This window comes from Xenopus laevis, chromosome 9_10L, assembly GCF_017654675.1.
Source record: "Xenopus laevis strain J_2021 chromosome 9_10L, Xenopus_laevis_v10.1, whole genome shotgun sequence".
In the NCBI taxonomy this organism is placed as follows: domain Eukaryota; kingdom Metazoa; phylum Chordata; class Amphibia; order Anura; family Pipidae; genus Xenopus; species Xenopus laevis.
In genome coordinates this window covers 111117196-111135044 of record NC_054387.1, presented here as the reverse complement: position 1 = coordinate 111135044, position 17849 = coordinate 111117196, and the positions used below count along the sequence as shown (strand labels likewise).

The 17849-nt window shown below is 40.6% G+C and overlaps 1 protein-coding gene across 6 annotated transcripts in view; it reads right to left on the bottom strand.

The window, feature by feature from the left end:
• usp42.L (ubiquitin specific peptidase 42 L homeolog) overlaps positions 1-15581 on the bottom strand; it is a 33905-nt gene extending 18324 nt beyond the window's left edge. The window contains exons 1-8 of one of the 6 annotated variants that reach the window (XM_018236435.2): positions 15212-15581; positions 14605-14762; positions 12144-12273; positions 9995-10223; positions 7170-7409; positions 2008-2118; positions 1494-1596; positions 473-540 (exon numbers count right to left, since the gene is read on the bottom strand). In XM_018236435.2, the coding sequence (XP_018091924.1) occupies positions 473-540; positions 1494-1596; positions 2008-2118; positions 7170-7409; positions 9995-10214 (742 nt within the window). In that variant the 5' untranslated portion in view covers positions 10215-10223; positions 12144-12273; positions 14605-14762; positions 15212-15581. Of the gene's footprint in view, positions 1-472; positions 541-1493; positions 1597-2007; positions 2119-6450; positions 6721-7169; positions 7410-9994; positions 10224-12143; positions 12274-14604; positions 14763-15211 lie in introns of those variants that run through there. The other 5 variants (XM_018236436.2, XM_018236434.2, XM_018236433.2 and 2 more) reach the window with 5 other exon arrangements.
• Positions 15582-17849: the final 2268 nt, after the last annotated feature.

The window sequence follows — 17849 nt, the reverse complement described above, 5'->3', positions numbered from 1 at the left end:
TGGTTGGATCTACTGCGCATGCGCTGAAAGTCCCGAAGCTTCCGAAAAAAGAAATAGGAAACTGTGAAATTTTTGGCTCATGCGCAGTAGATCTAACCAGCAAATGCCTCCTAGTGTGCCGCCAAATGCCGATCAGTACAGGAGGAAGAGTGCTCGGAAGAAGATGGTTCCTGTGAACTCGGCAAGAGAGGACCTGCACGGAGGGGTGACTAACAAGGGGAGGTAGGCCGGGAGGGAGGGGGGCAGGGGTTTTGCGCCAAAAGGGTTTCCTTCTCCTTTAATGAGCTTTTCAGATAAAGGGTAGTCAAGGCTGCTTTGTACATAGAGATATCAGATCTGATACTCAAAGGACACCTAGAATCCCTGCCATAAAGCAAGGAAGTACTGCTGTCAAAAGGGTCCACAATATCAAGAAATTTATTTCAATATGAAAGTGCAAATTTACAGAACAAAAATATTTTTGCTAGCTTACCTCGAGACCGCAGGTATCCACCGAACACTTGGTGAATAAGGGTAGTGGCTTGCGTGTGTCGATTTAACCTAAAAAAATCACAAGAAATCATCAAGTAGCCATATCCACTCCTGCATAGAACAGCATGCTATTGATGGCAATACAGTCTGCTAATCAGGAGCCCGAGGAGAATTATCTGCAAAAACATACTGCAGCTGCCTCCAAGGGTTCTCATTTATTGCATCCCAGCAGTTTTCCAATGGGTCAGATTAGAAGTCACATACATGAAAAACATTTCTGGTGTTTACAAGCGACAATGTATCCAACATACAATCATTTAGATTTAACTACTGCGAGCTGAGAAACCTGAAGCGTCAAATACAATTGGAAGCGTCGATAACTCTAAAGCCACAGGTGATTGATATCAATTTAGCATGTAAACAATGGAGGGTTTTCGAACTGCTAAATCTTATTATTTTCATTGTCGGACTCGTTTTTCTGTAAGTAAAGCCCTTCCTAGGATTTCAAAAATGGCCACCTGCACAGATAATTTTTAATGTGTGTGTGTGTGTGTGTGTGTGTGTGTGTGTGTGTGTGTGTGTGTGTGTGTGTGTGTGTGTGTGTGTGTGTGTGTGTGTGTGTGTGTGTGTGTGTGTGTGTGTGTGTGTGTGTGTGTGTGTGTGTGTGTGTGTGTGTGTGTGTGTGTGTGTGTGTGTGTGTGTGTGTGTGTGTGTGTGTGTGTGTGTGTGTGTGTGTGTAAAACTGGATTCAAATTTAAAAAACTGGATTTGAATGTCAGGAAGGCTGCAAACATCACCAAATTCATCCCTGGACCACTCCCATTGATTTAAGACAGTAATTCAGCAGGTTTTGGGTGGCGAATAGTCAAATTCCAGTTCTAAGAGCCAGAGTATTATAAATCTCGAAATTCTAATTGGAGTTTAAACTCGAATAGAGTTTAGGTAATTCACAATTCAAAGGTTTTGACAAAAAGAGAAAAATTTTTTTTGAATAAATCTGCCCCTTAGTGTATGGCCCTTACCTGCAAGAACCTCTCAGGCAGGATTTCTGCATTTCATCAACTGTGTAACGGAGAAATTCATGTGCGTCTTCCTGGCTCCCATATCGGAAGTTTTTAGAGATTCCTAATGGAGAAATGCAAACGAGTCATTGTACAAAGCATAGCAATAAAACCTGTACATATTATGTATTAATAGATCAAGGGGTATATTTATCAAAGAGTGAAGTTAATAGTGAAGTTCCGCCACTCTCCATTCATTTCTATGGGATTTTTATAGGCATATTTATCAAAGGGTGAACTTTCACTTTCACCCATTGATAAATATGCCTTGCAAAATCCCATAGAAATGAATCGAGAGCTGTGGAATTTCACTCTAGTGGCAGAACTTCACTCTTTGATAAATTTACCCCCAACAGTCCAAAGCCTACCACAAACACATCGACATTTGCACATTTTATATGAACACATTTCAGAAAATGTAGAGAGTTTTACTTGTTTACATATGAGTAATATCATCTCATACGCGGCTACTCACTTCTAAGATCATTGACAACTGCCGACGGCTTGATGACACCTCCGGAGTTTGACAGAGCCATTGATATGTGAGTCTGCATTACGCACATCATGCAAAAGTCTTGGCTGTGACCTAAAACAAAAGAATTAGCATACACATTTGAATCAAGATTTAAGAAGAACACTACTTAGCATAAAACATATATAGCTACTAGGGATGCGCCGAAACCAAGATTCGGTTTGGGATTCAGCCTTTTTCTGCCCGGCCGAACCAAATCCTAATTTTCTAATGCAAATTAGAGGCGGGGAGGGGAATTGCTTGACTTTTTGTCACAAAACAAGGAAGTAAATTTTTTTTCCCTTTCACACCCCTAATTTGTATATGCAAATTAGGATTTGGAATCTTTCGTGAAGGGTTCGGCCGAATCCAAAATTCAGGCATCCCTAATAGCTACCAATATATTAATCCAAAAGGGCCAAGTGAGAATCAATGGAAATATTTACAGTCGCCAACAGAACTGGCACACAGAGTCTCTTCGTGTTTTGGCGAACGATTCGCCCGCCATTTTTGCTGTAAAGTCATTTGCCTGAAAAGTACTTGTTCCTGCTCCTCTGGTGATTCTTGTCTGTAATTATGAGTCGAGGAACCAGGAGGGGGTCTAGGACACTTAAAACAGTGGGTAAAGAACCAGACATTGACCCCCATGTGCCATTGCTACATATTGCAACAGATCCACAATATTGTGCAATCATTTCCGAAAAGGAAAATATGTAATGCAATTGATTTATTAGCGGTTTAATAGTTCAGAACAAATCAATGCAAGTTTTCCAAACCTCAGGGCAAACTAAAGTTATATCCAATTTGCTCTTTGTGAACTAGTGGAAACTAATCAGAAAGCAAATCACAGAAGCACATTTATCCACACCCACATAAGTAAACTGAATCAGACAGGTGTGGTGCCATATCCACCCTTTGAACGTCACCCTGTAAATTATATGTCATGTGATCTCTGATAAGCCTTAGGCCCTAACTGTGCCTGATAAACGTTTCACCATAACTGGAGAACACTGCACTGAGCAGTAATGCTTGCATTCTTAAATGAATCATAAAAATACTCGAGATTAAGTAGCTATATAGACCTCCTTCAACTGAAATGCACAACGAAAAATAAACTATTTAAAGGGGTTGTTTACGTTTGAATTAACTTTTAGTACGATGTAGAGGGTGATATACGGACACAATTTGGAATTGCTTTTCATTTTTTATTATTTGTGGTTTTCAAATCATTTAGCAGCTCTCCAGTTTGCAATTTCAGCAATCTGGTTGCCAAGGATGAATGACCCTAGCAACCATGCATTGATCTGAATGAAATACTGGAATATGAATAGGAGAGGAAAAGGAGTAATAAAAAGTAGCAACAACAACACATTTGTAGCCTTACAAAGCATGGGGTCAGTCACCCCCATTTGAAAGCTGGAGAGAGTCAGAAGAAAAAGGCAAATAATGAAAGAACTATAAAAAAAATAATGTAGACCAATTGAAAAGTTGCTTAGCCTTGGCCATTCGATAACAAACTAAAAGTTAACATAAAGGTGAACCACCCTTTTAAATAGGATCCAAATTCCCCTAGCAACCATACACTGACTTCAATAAGAGACTGGAGTATGAATAGGAGAGGCCTGAATAGAAAGAGGAGTAATAAAAAGCAACAACAAATAATTCATTTGTAGCTTTACAGAGCATTTGTTTTTTAGATGGGGTCACTGACCCCCATTTGAAAGTTGCAAAGAGTCAGAAGAAGGCAAATAATTCAAAAACTTTAAAAAAGAAAAAAAAAATGAAAGCCAATTTAAAAGTTGCTTAGAATTTACCATTTTATAAATTCATTTGTAGCTTTACAGAGCATTTGTTTTTTAGATGGGGTCACTGACCCCCATTTGAAAGCTGCAAAGAGTCAGAAGAAGGCAAATAATCCAAAAACTTTAAAAAAGAAAAAAAAATGAAAGCCAATTTAAAAGTTGCTTAGAATTTACCATTTTATAAAATACTAAACTTTTAACTCGAGGGTGAACCACCGCTTTAAGAAGAATGAAAACTATTAAAGGCCACATAAATCCACAAAATAAATATAAAATTGTTTAGAATGATCTAAGCACTTTGCGATTTTACTTGTTTTATCCTAGTTTTCAAGCTATAAGCCATTTTTAAACTGCTTAGATAAGGACATTGAAACAAAGCCATCTGCTGGTCAGTTCTCCCAACTGACCAATTCAGGAGAAAATTTCAGAAGAAAGTGTCTTCTGATGTTGCTCTGTTTTGGGGTAAAAAACAACAAAATAGTTTCCAATTCTTATTTTGAAATTTTCTCCCCAATGTCAGGCCAGATGGCTCAGACTGATTCACTAGCAAGAGAGGGTATATTCAGTGGTCTCATTGTTTTACAGCCCAAAAATTCACTTTACGACCGGACATTTGCCTTTCTGACTTGGAGTGGAAGCCCTACAGTTTGCATTGATGCTATAGCCCATTCCAGCATTTTGCTTTGCAGTTTTGTCTCTCACACATGGCAGCTATCAACAAGAGTCCCCTGTAGAATGTCAAATAGTGCGTGTGTGTAAAGTGTTTTTCAAAACAACCGTTTGCAATGTTTATCATTTTCTGAATGAGACACCCAACAGCAGCACTGCCAGATTCTAAATTTAAAATGTACCCCTGTGTTGTGCCAATGTTTCATTCTGCTTAGCAGAAGTCTTGTCACTTTTATCTGCAGCTCTGTCATCTGTGTTCTCTAGTAGGTTAGACTGAGCAATGGTGGAACTTGAGTTGGGCACTAAGTGCATAGGTCTTACAGGGGGTGCTAAAAGTTAGGCAACCCCAAGATATCCCGGGCCAGTGCTCCTATCCGCAGAGAAATGCAAGTTCTTCTATCAGGTACCATAGAGCAATCTCTTTCCTGCTTCTATCCTCCTTTTTCACTTTACTGCGCATGCATCTGACCCAGGAAATTTGTTGGTGGAAGAAGAGAGTCGCTCCATGGAGGTCGCCGAGAAGAACCTCAGGCCAGTGCAGTTTTCTGCTGACCGGAGCACTGGCCCAGGGTACCCGGTTAGTAAATACAATCACTTGGGGGTGCCTAACTTTTGGCACTCCAAGTTAAAGGGGACTCGTCACCCAAAAAAAATATTCAAAATCCTATTTTATCACATTAGTCAAGCAAAATTTACACTGTATAAATTATCTGAATCTTGTTTCCTTCAATCTGGGAATTCATAATTATAGCAAGCAGGCAGGAGCCATTTTGTGGACACTATTATTAAGACAAGCCTTGTTTGTGCACCAGAATGGGGGACCTGATGTCCATCCCCTGGTTACAAAATTAAATGGTGGAGAACTGGGGAATGTGGGGAGAGCAGTGACATCTAGGAAGCGCTGAATGGAAAGTGAAAGTAACTGCCTGGCACACCTTTATGCCCGAGGCATAGAGGAGGGGCTAACAATATTTGATTGACAGTTGAGATTTTTAAATGTGTTTACAACAGCTATGAATGCTTTAATAAAAAAATAGAATTTGGATTTCATGTTTAATTTGAAAAGGACTTTTATACAGTATTTTATGTCTGGGTGACAGGTCCATTTTAAAAAGACTTTCCTTTAAAGACGAATTTAACCCCTCCCCAACTAATAAAAACTCCTACCCTAAATAGTCCACCCTCCCTGCCCAGGTGTTAACACCTGTAAATGCCCCAAATCCTGTAATTACCCCTCATTGCACAGTCAGGGCAGCGGAGCTGACGGGTGCCATCTTCCTTCCCTTCTGCAATTTTCGTGACAGGATTAGGGGCATTTACAGGTGTTAACACCTGTGCGGGAGGGGGGTGCAGGGAGGGAGTCTATGTAGGGTAGGGGTTTTTATTATTTTGGGGGGTTGAATTCTCCTTTAACGACAGGAAGTACTGGTGTATTTGTATTGACAGTGCCCAAGAAAAAAAACTTCATTGACATAGAGACAAAGAGCACAGCATGCCATTCATTTAGAGGTATTGGTAGAACTGCAGCAAGCTAGTGCCTCATAACACAATACTGACGTCACTCTAGCTTGTGTATGGGGATGGCAAGGATGAAACGCCCTCATATATAGTAAGGCAAAAATAAATGAAAGCTACAACCTTACTTGCAAATAGTATTTACGTGGACATTAATTTACCTGAATTTGTTTGTATGAGGATATATTCTGTCATTTTTACAAAAAAAAATTCCTGTGTCATTTGCAATATTTAAGCACGTTATTTAGAAAAAAAATTGTGCTTTTTTTGGGGAATAAAATTAAATGGGCAAGAAATTTCGAACACAACAATCTGTATCTGAAGTGTTCCACCAAAAGAAATCTATATGTATATGTGTTGTCATTTCTTGTGGCAGTAGCTAAACGCGCTGCTGAATGTTGGATGTGGAGAAAATATATACCTGCCAATATGATGGCTGTATCATCCAAATCCTGGGCTTTTCCGTGAGTCCAGGGTCAAAAAACTCCAAAATAGCTTCTAGGTGTTGAAGAGCAAGATAACGTGTTTGCTCCCCACAATCATTGCTCACGTTCCCAATTTAAGGAAGGGCTTAGTGTCACAGCACGGCTGGGCAAATTTGCGGATACTGGCAGGGATTATAGTGGACAAGTTTAGCAATAGGTTGCAATCTTGCTTGAAGCCAGTGCTGCATAGCATCAAGAAATTACAGCTAGAAACATTAAAGGAAACGGGAGATCAGAGTAGGAATTGAACTGAAAAAGAAAACACTTTCCTCCAATTTCCCTTGCTGTAGACCTTTCAGTCAGTTAAAAATGTTATGCCTCCCACGTGGGCTTATTTAATGAATGCAGCTGTATATAGAAATATATCCTGGGAGAAGATACTGGGCCAAAAAGTGCAGATGTGCAGATAAGAGCTGCCGTGAGATGAACCTAATAAAGCCCCTTTTATGTGTAAATGTGATATACTGTGATAAAGACCTAAAACACTGACCTTATCTAATAACAGATGGCAAAGATAGGCAACCCCAGCTCATACCTGCTGCAGAACTAGAATCCCAAAGCTTTGAGATGCTGGGAGAGATGTTATTTCTGCAGCAGCTGGAGTGTCAGAGGTTGCCCAAGTCATAGGGAAAAAGTAATCCAAACACATACTCACATGTTTCAGAGTGTTCGCGGCTAATAAGGTAGTTAGAAAGAGGCGCCGTGTAAGTTAAACACTGCAATACAGAATTCACAAAGCATGTATTGCCGAGATTTTGGAGACCAGCTCCAACTTTCTGTGCACGCTGCCACTTCAAACAAATCTTTGCTGGGGGGAAAAGAATCTTCTCGGGTGGATCAATGCCATCCCCAGGTTTCTCGGGTGGATCAGTTCCATCTCCTGGGACCGCTAAAGCTGGAAGACAAACAGAAAATGTAAAACGACATTGCTGCAACTCAGCAAATCTATGCATTTTGTATTTGAGATGAACACCGCAATGTAAACCCTTCCCCGAGTTGTTTTATACACAGAGTAAGGTGTTATTTATATGTCAATTATTGTTTTGTAATTTGCTCACAATACATGTATGTAGGCAGTGGGAGGAAAGGAAGGGTGAAGTTTTACATTTCGGCTCCCTTTTAGCCAAGGATGCACCAAATCCAGGATTCGGCCAAATCCTTCTGCCCGGCCGAACCGAATATAAATTTGCATATGCACATTAGAGGTGCGGAGGGAAATCACGTGACTTTTTGTCACAAAAGTAAAAATTGTTTTTCTCCTTCCCATCCCTAATTTGCAAATTCGGTTCGGTATTCGGCCAAATCTTTCGCGAAGGATTCAGGGTTCGGCCAAATCCAAAATAGTGCATTCGTTGCATTTTTAGCAAGTTAAGATTATGGGGGTTATTTATTAAAGTCTGAATGCCAAAAATCCGCTTTTTTTTTTTTTTTAAACTATAAAATCCAAATTTTAACGGGGGGGGGGGGGAGAACTTGTATTATACCCCGAGGGTGGAAAAAGTGAGAATCCGAAAGTTCGGCATCTCAGAACTGCAGAGGTTGCATATAAGTCAATGGGAGAAGTCCCGAATATATCTTGACCTCCACTGGGTTTTATGCAATATCCCAAAGATTTTGTGGTTTTCGGTAAATAATTCCGAAAAAATCTTTGAGTTTTCGGGTGGAAGATGCAAAAAAAAAAATAGTACGATTCAGGTTTTTTCCCAGCGCAGTAAATTTTCTGGAAAATGTATTGATAAATAAGGGGAGTATTTTTCAGAAAAAACGAGATCAATTCAGACTTTGATAAATGGGCCTCCCCACAGTAATTTTTCCAGAGAGCTTAAAGAAGGCAAATATGGCAAAAAAAGAAAAGAAAAGTGTATTGTTTATTCACTCTTTTTGAAACATCTAGTTTATGGTTTACTATACAGATAAACCACACATTTTTTGAATTGTAGAGAAACAGAGGGCTCGATATAGATATAAGAGAGGAAAATATATTTGTCTGTGATTCTATAACAGCAAATGCCATGAGCAGATAACATGGGTGCAGAATTCTACCAATGAACAGCTGACTTTTAAAAAGTGGGTTGAACATTGATCTTAGGACAAGAGCACACATCGGAATTCCGGGTATTGACTGAACAATTAATAGCACCGCAGGCACTGAATCACTAGGGGACTTTTGCACCAAAACACTGATACGATTACAGAGCAAATGAACAGAGAGCAATTCTGAATGGTCTGTTGCCCAACAGTGATATAAAAAAAACACCTGGAATGGATTTTTTGGATTTTTGGGATAAAATGGAGTCTATAGGAGACAGCCTTTGAATAATTCAGAGCTTTCTAGATAAGAGAGTTAAGTATAGCAAAACTAAAATGTAATTAAATGAAAGAAAACAAAATGGCTTTGTACAGAAGATTACAGAATAATGCAGTCCCCAGAGAGGCTGTATTAAATTTGGGACACACAGATAATTAATGCAGTGCCACTGTATATGGGAAGTGCCAGGGAAATTAGCATAAGACCGTGAACTTTTGGTGGTGTACTAAACAAAGAAAACAATAAAACAGCAACTGTGTAGGCCTGTTATAAAGGAAGATGTATGAATGACAGCAATATACGAAACTACAGGTAGAAGATCCATTATCCGGAAACATGTTATCCAGGAAGCTTCGAATTACGGAAAGGCTGTGTCCCATAGACTCAATTTTAACCAAATAATCCAATTTTTTATAAAATGATTTCCTTGTTCTCTGTAATAATAAAACACTACCCTGTACTTGATCCAAACCAAGATATAATTCATCCTTATTGAGAACATTTATTTAAGATTTTCTTGTAGACAAAGTATGGAAAGATCCATTATCCAGAAAACCCCAGGTCCGGAGAATTCTGAATAACAGGTGCCATACTTGTGTAAGATTCTCTGGACTTACATAAAAAAATAATTTTAGTGGCAAGGATGCAAGTTTCAGAAAGTATATCTTTTTGGCAGCTGCATCCGTGGTGATGTATCAGGTCTGCTTTAATGGGGCTGACAGTGGAACGATTAAAACTAATTGCTGATGGTTCCTATATGGAATTTAAAGGCTATGCCCCCTTTTTTGAAAGGAAGTTGATGAATAGGGCTTTGTGCTGAATATACTGCTCGCCCATTGCTTTACTTGTTTTTTTTTCTTGCACTAAACAGGGCAAAAGAGAAAGTGAAATGACTCCATGTTTTTAACTTCCTGGTACATGTAAAGGTAGATCCCAGTAGCACAGAAGATGGGTGTGGTTCAGAAAAGATTGCATTAAGCAATAATACATTTAGAATAGGCCATTTTACCGGTTTCAAGTTGCAATATGTATATGTATATATAAATATTTTCCATGCTGTCCACTTTTATGTATGTACTATGAGCATATCAATTGAAATAAACAGGCAAGACTAAACAATTTGATTACATAGTATAGGGCAAATCTATAATTGTGAAGGTGTCGAGTCTTACGTGGATCATTCTGCTCTGATGGCACAGGCTTTTCAGGAACAGATGAGTTGGAGTAGACGGCTGCAGCAGGTACCAGTCCAAGGCCAATTTTAGCTAGGGCCGATACAACACCCCAAACCGAAGAACCATTTTCCATTTCTCCCGATGATGGTGCCACTGTGCTGCACAGTTGGTTCTGGCAAGCATCAGGCGCCGATGACACTTTATCTATTATAGTCATGTTTTAACACTGCAAAATACACAGACAGGAAAAACTATTTATTAAAGGAGACATTTTATGTAAAAAAACAAGAATGTACCAGTGCATTTTACTTTTAGATATAGAAGGAATGTGCTTAAAAAAGTTGTGTTTCAGGTTACTTTATTGAAAATTTCAGCGAAAACCCTACAAGTCCCGCCCATCTGTTCCACTTCCTGCTGCCTCCTTTCCCAGGCTGTGCAGGGGAGCTGGTGGCACTCAGTACACTGCACTGTAGGACAGGAACCAATCAGCAGCTAGGCTGACCTGATAGGGAACTGAAGCCTGTCTTTGCTTGTGTGACTGCAGGGCTGTGATTGGCTGTCCCCCTCCTACGGTGCTTCTGGCAGGGACTGTTAGGACACGCCCACCCCTCATTTGAAACTGGGACAGGGGCCAGAAAGTATCTATGGGGAGCTCCAATAAAGGGGCTATTTTTAAAGATCTTTAGCCCAAAGTGAAATCAGCACAATATACTAAACATCATTGCCTACAAAATTAGGATTTTATCATTCATCCTATATGTCACCGTTAAAGAGGTTGTTCACCTTCCAACACTTTTTTCACCAGAAATAAAGACTTTTATTTTCAATTACTTTCTATTTTCTATGTGTGACTTTTTGTAGCACTGAAGTGTAAAGTGTCATTTTTCACCTTCTAAAGCAGCTCTGGGAGGAGGGGGGTCGCTGACCCTGTAAATGGTTCTAAATTGATACATTAAGTTGATACATTTCTTATCTTTGTCCCTGCTGAGCAGAATCCCTGAGTTTCATTACAGGCAGCTGTTAGAATTGATACAATAGTTGCTAATACTCCAGAGATGCTGTTAAGAAATGTATCAACTAAATGTTGCAAAATTGTAACAGTTCAGAATCTGCGCCTGAAAGAGCTGTCAGACTCAAAACACCAGAGACACAAACATTCAACTTTAAACTTAGATTTTGAAAAAACAGTAAAAAGTAAAAAATGGAAATAATTGAAAAAAGCCTTTATTTATAAAAGGCTTTACATATAATCTATATAACTATACATTATAACCATATGTGATAGCCAAGATCACTACTGTTACTAAAACACGCACAAGATAAACAAGCAGGTCATTTTAGTGCAAGCTCGTGTAATCACCTCATTGTTGTTGTTGCACAAGAGTCATTTGTTGTTATAACGGACATTTCTTACCTTTCCCCGCTCTAAAGAAATGTACACAACTGTTAACCCTGCACATTTCAGATTTAATAATAGATCTTGCCAACTCCATTGGGGCTATAGTTTCTGTTTTGTTTTTTTAGAAAAGAAACCCAAGTAACCCATACACCATCCATGCCTTTGATATGAAAAGTTGATTTGTTTAACGGAATTAAAAGAAGAAAAAAAAAAAAACCATCAGTCCAGAAATGCCCTGGCATGTTAAGCTTAGTCACCCTTTTTAAACACTTACATTGCCCCAACACTGGCATAGTCTTCTCAGCCCTTTACGACTCAAAGCAGCTCAGTACAGTCAGTTCCCTGCCAATAACCATATTGATTGCTGAGGTTCATCTACCAGGGCTTTGCAATAAAACAGTAACACAGAACAATAAAATCTATTGCAGATACAAATGCCATGCGGCTCTCAAAAGGGATAAAAAAAATCCAATAATAACATACAGATCTTAGAACCTCTCAAAGTATTCTAATAAGACAAAGTCAAAAGCCATGGAACTAAACACACATACCACTACGCTGAGTACACATATTGTTTATAAAGCCTGTCATTGTCAATGCTTTTAAACATCAGCTGATATCCAGATGAAACATAGTCCAGATACCAGTGTGATGTGGGTTTAACTAACAGGCAGAACAAAGAGAGCACATACAATGGATAGTCCCAGGCCCAGTCAAACCATCTCCTTTCCACAGATCCCAATATACCTTGGAGTGATCTCCTGAAATCAAACTGGCCTTCTCTCCACAGCAGCCTCCATCTCCATCTTGCTCACTGTGAAATGGTATTAAAAGTGATGTCCTGAGCAAACACCTCTTGGAAACGGGGCAGGGGATTCTGAAACGGCACACACTGCAATGTTACTATTGGTGACCTGTGTTTTAGAAGTGGGCTGAATTTAGAATGGGTCAAATGAGGGCTCCTTTAATTGGAAAAGGTGAAATTCTAGAACCCGAAATATAAATTTACTGGCATCAAAATCAATTAAATTTGATTAGACATGCCAAACACTCTCAAACCCTGGCTCCTAGTAAACTACAGTTAAATCTTGCCAAAAACTATTGGAATTCAAAGGTCAAGTAAATAGGGGACCATAAACCAGATAGCCCTCCACTCAATACTTTTGATTAACTTGTCTGTGTATGCAAGAATTTATTTTTTACAACATATTAGGGATGCACCGACTCAACTATTTGGGATTCGGCTGAATACGTCATGAAAGATTCTGCAGAATACCGAACCAAATCATAATTTGCATATGCAAATTAGGGACAGGAAGAAAAAGGCGGGGGAAAAAAAAAAACAAACATACTTCCTTATTCTGTTTTATGCAAATTAGAATTCGGCCAAATCCTGATGAAAAAGGCCAAATCCTGGATTTGTTGCATCCCTACAATATATACATATTTCAAGGTCTACTAATCATTTACTCCAATATATTTAAGGGAGCAACTACCCCATCCAAAAATCTCTCCATGCTTCACGTGTTATCTTGACCCCCACAGGTATATATTGTGTACGCAATGTCCAAACAAACATGGAGCAAAAAACAGGGGAGTATATATGATTAGTGAAATATCACCTTTAATAATCCATCTTTAAAAATCCATAGTAATTCCAACTCATCCCAACATTATGGATCACACGCTCGACGCGTTTCGTGGCTTCTCGCCACTTCCTCAGAAGCGATCACATGATCCAACCATATGCAAAAGAGTTAAATACCCTGTAAACCCGCCGCTAGGTAAATAAATAGAGTTGGGTATATAAATAGCAAGTTCAATTATCGTCCCTCTTTAAGTAGCATACCCATTCAGGGGATATTAATTATAAACATATCTATACAGATAGCTATGCTTATAATTAATATCCCCTGAAAAGGTATGCTACTTAAAAGAGGGATGATAACGCTACCATATTACTACTTAATCCCAGAAAAAAAGAACCGACCCATATAACTGCACCATCCCATCCACAGAATCCAAGTCTCATACGTGTACACGTATGAGACTTGGATGCTGTGGATGGGATGGTGCAGTTATATGGGTCAGTTCTTTTTTTCTGGGATTTAATATTTATTATCTGATTCTGCACACCATTCTCCTAAAACTGATGGTTGGTGCTCACCAATATCTAACTTCCCTGTACATATTACTACTTAGTATCACTCATCCTATTCAGGCCTCTCCTATCCATATTCCAGTCTCTTATTCAAATCAATGCAGGGTTGCTAGGGTAATGGAGAGCTGCTGGATAAAAAGCTAAACGACTCAAAAAAAAAAAAAAAAAACAACAATAAAAAAAATGAAAACCAATTGCTAGTTGTCTCCGAATATCACGCTCTACATCACACTAAAAGTTAATGTAAGGGTGAATAATATGTTTAAAGTCATGTGACTGGCAGTTGGTAGATTCTGACCACTATGGGGCAGGTGTAAGATGCCATTGGCAATCACTATTCATTGGGGCTGTACTTGAAATGCCAGGGCCTCTTATGAATCACCCAGGTTTGAAGTAAGAGTTAGGATTTGGCTGAACAATCAATGACAGACCTGCCCCATCACCAATATACAGAGCTCCACGTTTTCCACAGTTCTGTGCAATACACCGAGGGGAAACACTAACACTTCAACAAACAGGACAATGTTGTAAATAGCAAGTTACAGACTGACCCAGCGCAATGTACAACACTATGTACTGGAAATGACACTGTGTGTACTGTAAATAACAGTGTGGGGTAATGGGCTGCAGGACAGTATGATAGACAGACACTAGAAACTGCAGTGTGGGGAGATAGCCACCTGTACCAAAGAGCTTACAGTCCAATGATCTCCTAGAGGCTCATCTAGCAAATAAGAGCAACAAAGCAAGCCCCTCCCCTCTCATGCTCCTGTGCTAGGATTAGCCAATCAGCATATGCCAAGGAACAGCTCCCAGCATCCCCTGCTAGCCCTGCCTTGTGAGGAGGAATTGGCCAGTTATCAATTGCTGCTAGAGCAGTACTACTAGCCCTGACTAGAATGAGCCCTGCCATGGGGCCAGTGACTCACTAGAAGGACAGCACAAGCACCTGGGGCCTATGGCAGCAGCACAGGCCTGACAACAAGGAAATAAAATGCGGTGACAGCAGCGGAGGCCAGAAGCCTAGTCCCAGTCTCCCAGCAGTACCTGAACATGCTTTCCCGGAATCAAATACAACTTGGCTCCAGCACAGCCCTCGTGCCCATTCCCATCCCGAGCTCACACTGCCGGGGGAAAGCGTCGGAACAATGACGTCCTGCGCACACCTCCTACAGCCGGGTATCCAGGGAAACGGGGCGGCGCTTCTGAAAAGGGGGCGGGGATTGCAGCGTTACCTCAGGTTTTGAAAGGCCAAACACACAGCAGTAGGCTCGGCTGGTTGCGCAGCAGAACACAAGCGTGCCCGTCCCGCTGCAGCAGTAGCCCGCACATTGGTTAAGGGGTGTGGGAGGGACTTAGAAAGTGAAAGAGGTGTGCCTCACGGCCTGCTATTGTTTCAATGAGATGGGGGGGCAGTGCACGTAAACTGCGCGGGTTTTTACCACAAGGGAAACCACCGCCTCTAACGCGCGCAGATACATTGGGTGAAACATAAATTAGTCCCTGGACAGGAACCGAACCGCCGTCTCATATTTACAGACAGACGCTTTGATTTCCTACAAGTACAACCCCCCCCCCCAAAGAAGAAGTGGTAAACTCCATCCCTAAATGATCTATGGAATGCCCACATTAAACCCTGTATCCCCGTACTTACAAGCCGAGCTTTCATTAAGGCGCCGCTTTCCTCACGATGCCGTCTTCTTTGGCTGCTCGCCTGGCTACGGCCGAACCACTACGCTTCCCCCCGGCTCAGGTTCGGCGATCTCCTTTTGTCGTCACAGGAAGTGTTTCCGCCGGCAAAGGTTTCCCCGCTGGGTCAGGAAACAGTGGTTCCGGTGCTACATGGTGCACATGCGCAGTTCCTTGGGGCAAAGCATGGCCGGGGCTGCTTTGTAAAAAGACAGCGTTGCGTTGCATTATATACATCAGAGACTAACAGCTCGTGAAAATAGTCTCTCGTACTTGATTGGGAATTTATTTTCCCTGGTTGGATGATGGTAGTGAGTCACCAATTGGTTAAAAGATCATTAAAAAGGCGGTTCTTCTTTAGTATGTATAAGAATGTCCGATTTTAAGCAACTTGTCTTCATTGTTTACTTTTTGTCGTTTTTTTAATGGTTTGCCTTTTTCTTCTGATGCTTTCCAGATTTCAAATGGGGGTCACTGACCCCTGTCCAAAACCAAATGCTCTGTAAGGCTACAAATGTATTGTTATTGCTGCTTTTTATTACTCATCTTTCTCTCCAGGTCCTCTCCTATTCGTATTCCAGTCTCTTGTTCAAATCAATGCCTGGTTGCTAGGTTCGTTTGGACCCTAGCAACCAGATTGCTGAAATAGCAAACTTGAGCATACCTCTCAACTGTCCCGTTTTCTGTGGGACAGTTCCGATTTTGACCCCACAGTCCCAGATTGTTACTGAAATATCCAGACTTTCTCTTTGATCTCCTGCACTGACGCCAGAAGAAGATACAACATTTCTGAAACTTAAAATAAGAGGCGTTCTGGCCGAGAGCCCGGAGCACTCAGCTGCTGCACTTAGATACTTTTGTACCAATTTAAGATAAGCAAAGATACAATTGTAACTATTTGAGATAAGCAGGTCTCTTGGGAGAACTGAGACTAGTAGTTTAAACGGCAATTCACTTTCATTAGCAAAACTGTTATAACATATAAAACATTGCACTAAAACTCACAGAAATATGTCAAACTTTCATATATTGTGACATTTCTAGTCTATGTGTACTGTATATTGTGAGTGGGTCCCTAAGCTCAGTAAGTGACAGCAGCACAGAGCATGTGCAGTGAATCAGCAGAAAAGAAGATGGGGAGCTACTGGGGCATCTTTGGAGACACAGATCTTTACTGCTTAAGGGCTGTGGTTGCCTTGGGCTGGTACAGAAGCACAAAACATAATGTACAATATTTCATTGCACTTACTTAGCCGGGCCCCTGCTGTCAGTGAGCTGCAGACTTTGGAAGAGAGTCTCGGGAGCCTGCATCTCATTTTTAACTACTCTGATTTGCTGTTGAAGCGGTAAAGCCGCATGGGGATTGGATGGGTGAAGTCAGGGTGCTGTGCAGCGCCCAATAGTTACATGGGTGGCTCCTGGTAACTTTTAAAGCTGAATTTCTGGAAACGGAAATTCAGTTCTTCTAGCGCAGAAAGCACAATTGTGTCCTAGACCCCTCTGCCGACTTGTGGACCCCCTCGGAGCCAAAAGGTGAGCGCACGGGGGGGCAGGATCGCCCCTGTGGGAAGTTTGAACCCTCCCTTCCAGCATATCCAATCCCCATGCAGCTTTACTGGTACCGGCCACCAATATTTTTTAGAATAACTTTCAGGGGGCCCAGGCCACCATTTTTTTAACTTGTAGGGGGACTTTAATGTTTTAGCGCTTGTTCCTGTGTGGCTTTTGGGGTGGCGAGGTGACCCCAGAAAATTTTGTTGTATTGGGCCCCCTGATTTCTGATGGCAGCCCTGTGTACCAGTACTGGTTGTTATGTATGTAACTCTGTATGTTATATGTATGTCATTTCTTTGTATAATTTAATTTTACAGCGATGCACAATATGTTGGTGCTCTAAAAATACATGAATAATAATAATAAAAGTGAATTTAAAGGTGAAGAACCTCTCATCTCTATCCATAGCAAAGATTACGCCTGCATTTTCCTGTTCACCCAATAGAGGTCACTGTTTCTATAGTTTTGTTTATCTGACACACTGTATAGAACTTCCCCTGATCATACACATGCGAATACTCAAAGCACAATACAGATATTAGGAAAAGTAATACAGTGACACTCAGGTCGGCCATATACCCGCAGGCGGGGAGAGTAGCCAGAAGAGCTCAACCTGCGACCCGGAAAGGGGGGTGCGAGGTCGGCCTAAACCTGCTGCTCCCGCGGGTATCAGTAGTTGCATTTGAGCCCAGTTAAAGGGGTTGTTCACATTTAAATTATTTTTTAGTATGATGTAGAGAGCGATATTCTGAGACAATTTGCAATTCGTTTCATTTTTTTTAGTTATTTAGTTTTTTATTCAACAGCTCTCAAGTTTGCAGTTTCAACAAGTTCGTAGCTAGGGTCCAAATTACCCTGGCAACCATGCACTGATTTGAATAAGAGACTGGAATATGAATAGGAGAGAGTCTGAATAGAAACAAATAAAAAGTAGCAATAACAATAAATGTGTAGCCTTACTACAGAGCGTTTGTTTTTTAGATGGGATCAGTGACCCCCATTTGAAAGCTGGAAAGAGTCAGAGGAAAAAGGCAAATAATTCAATAACT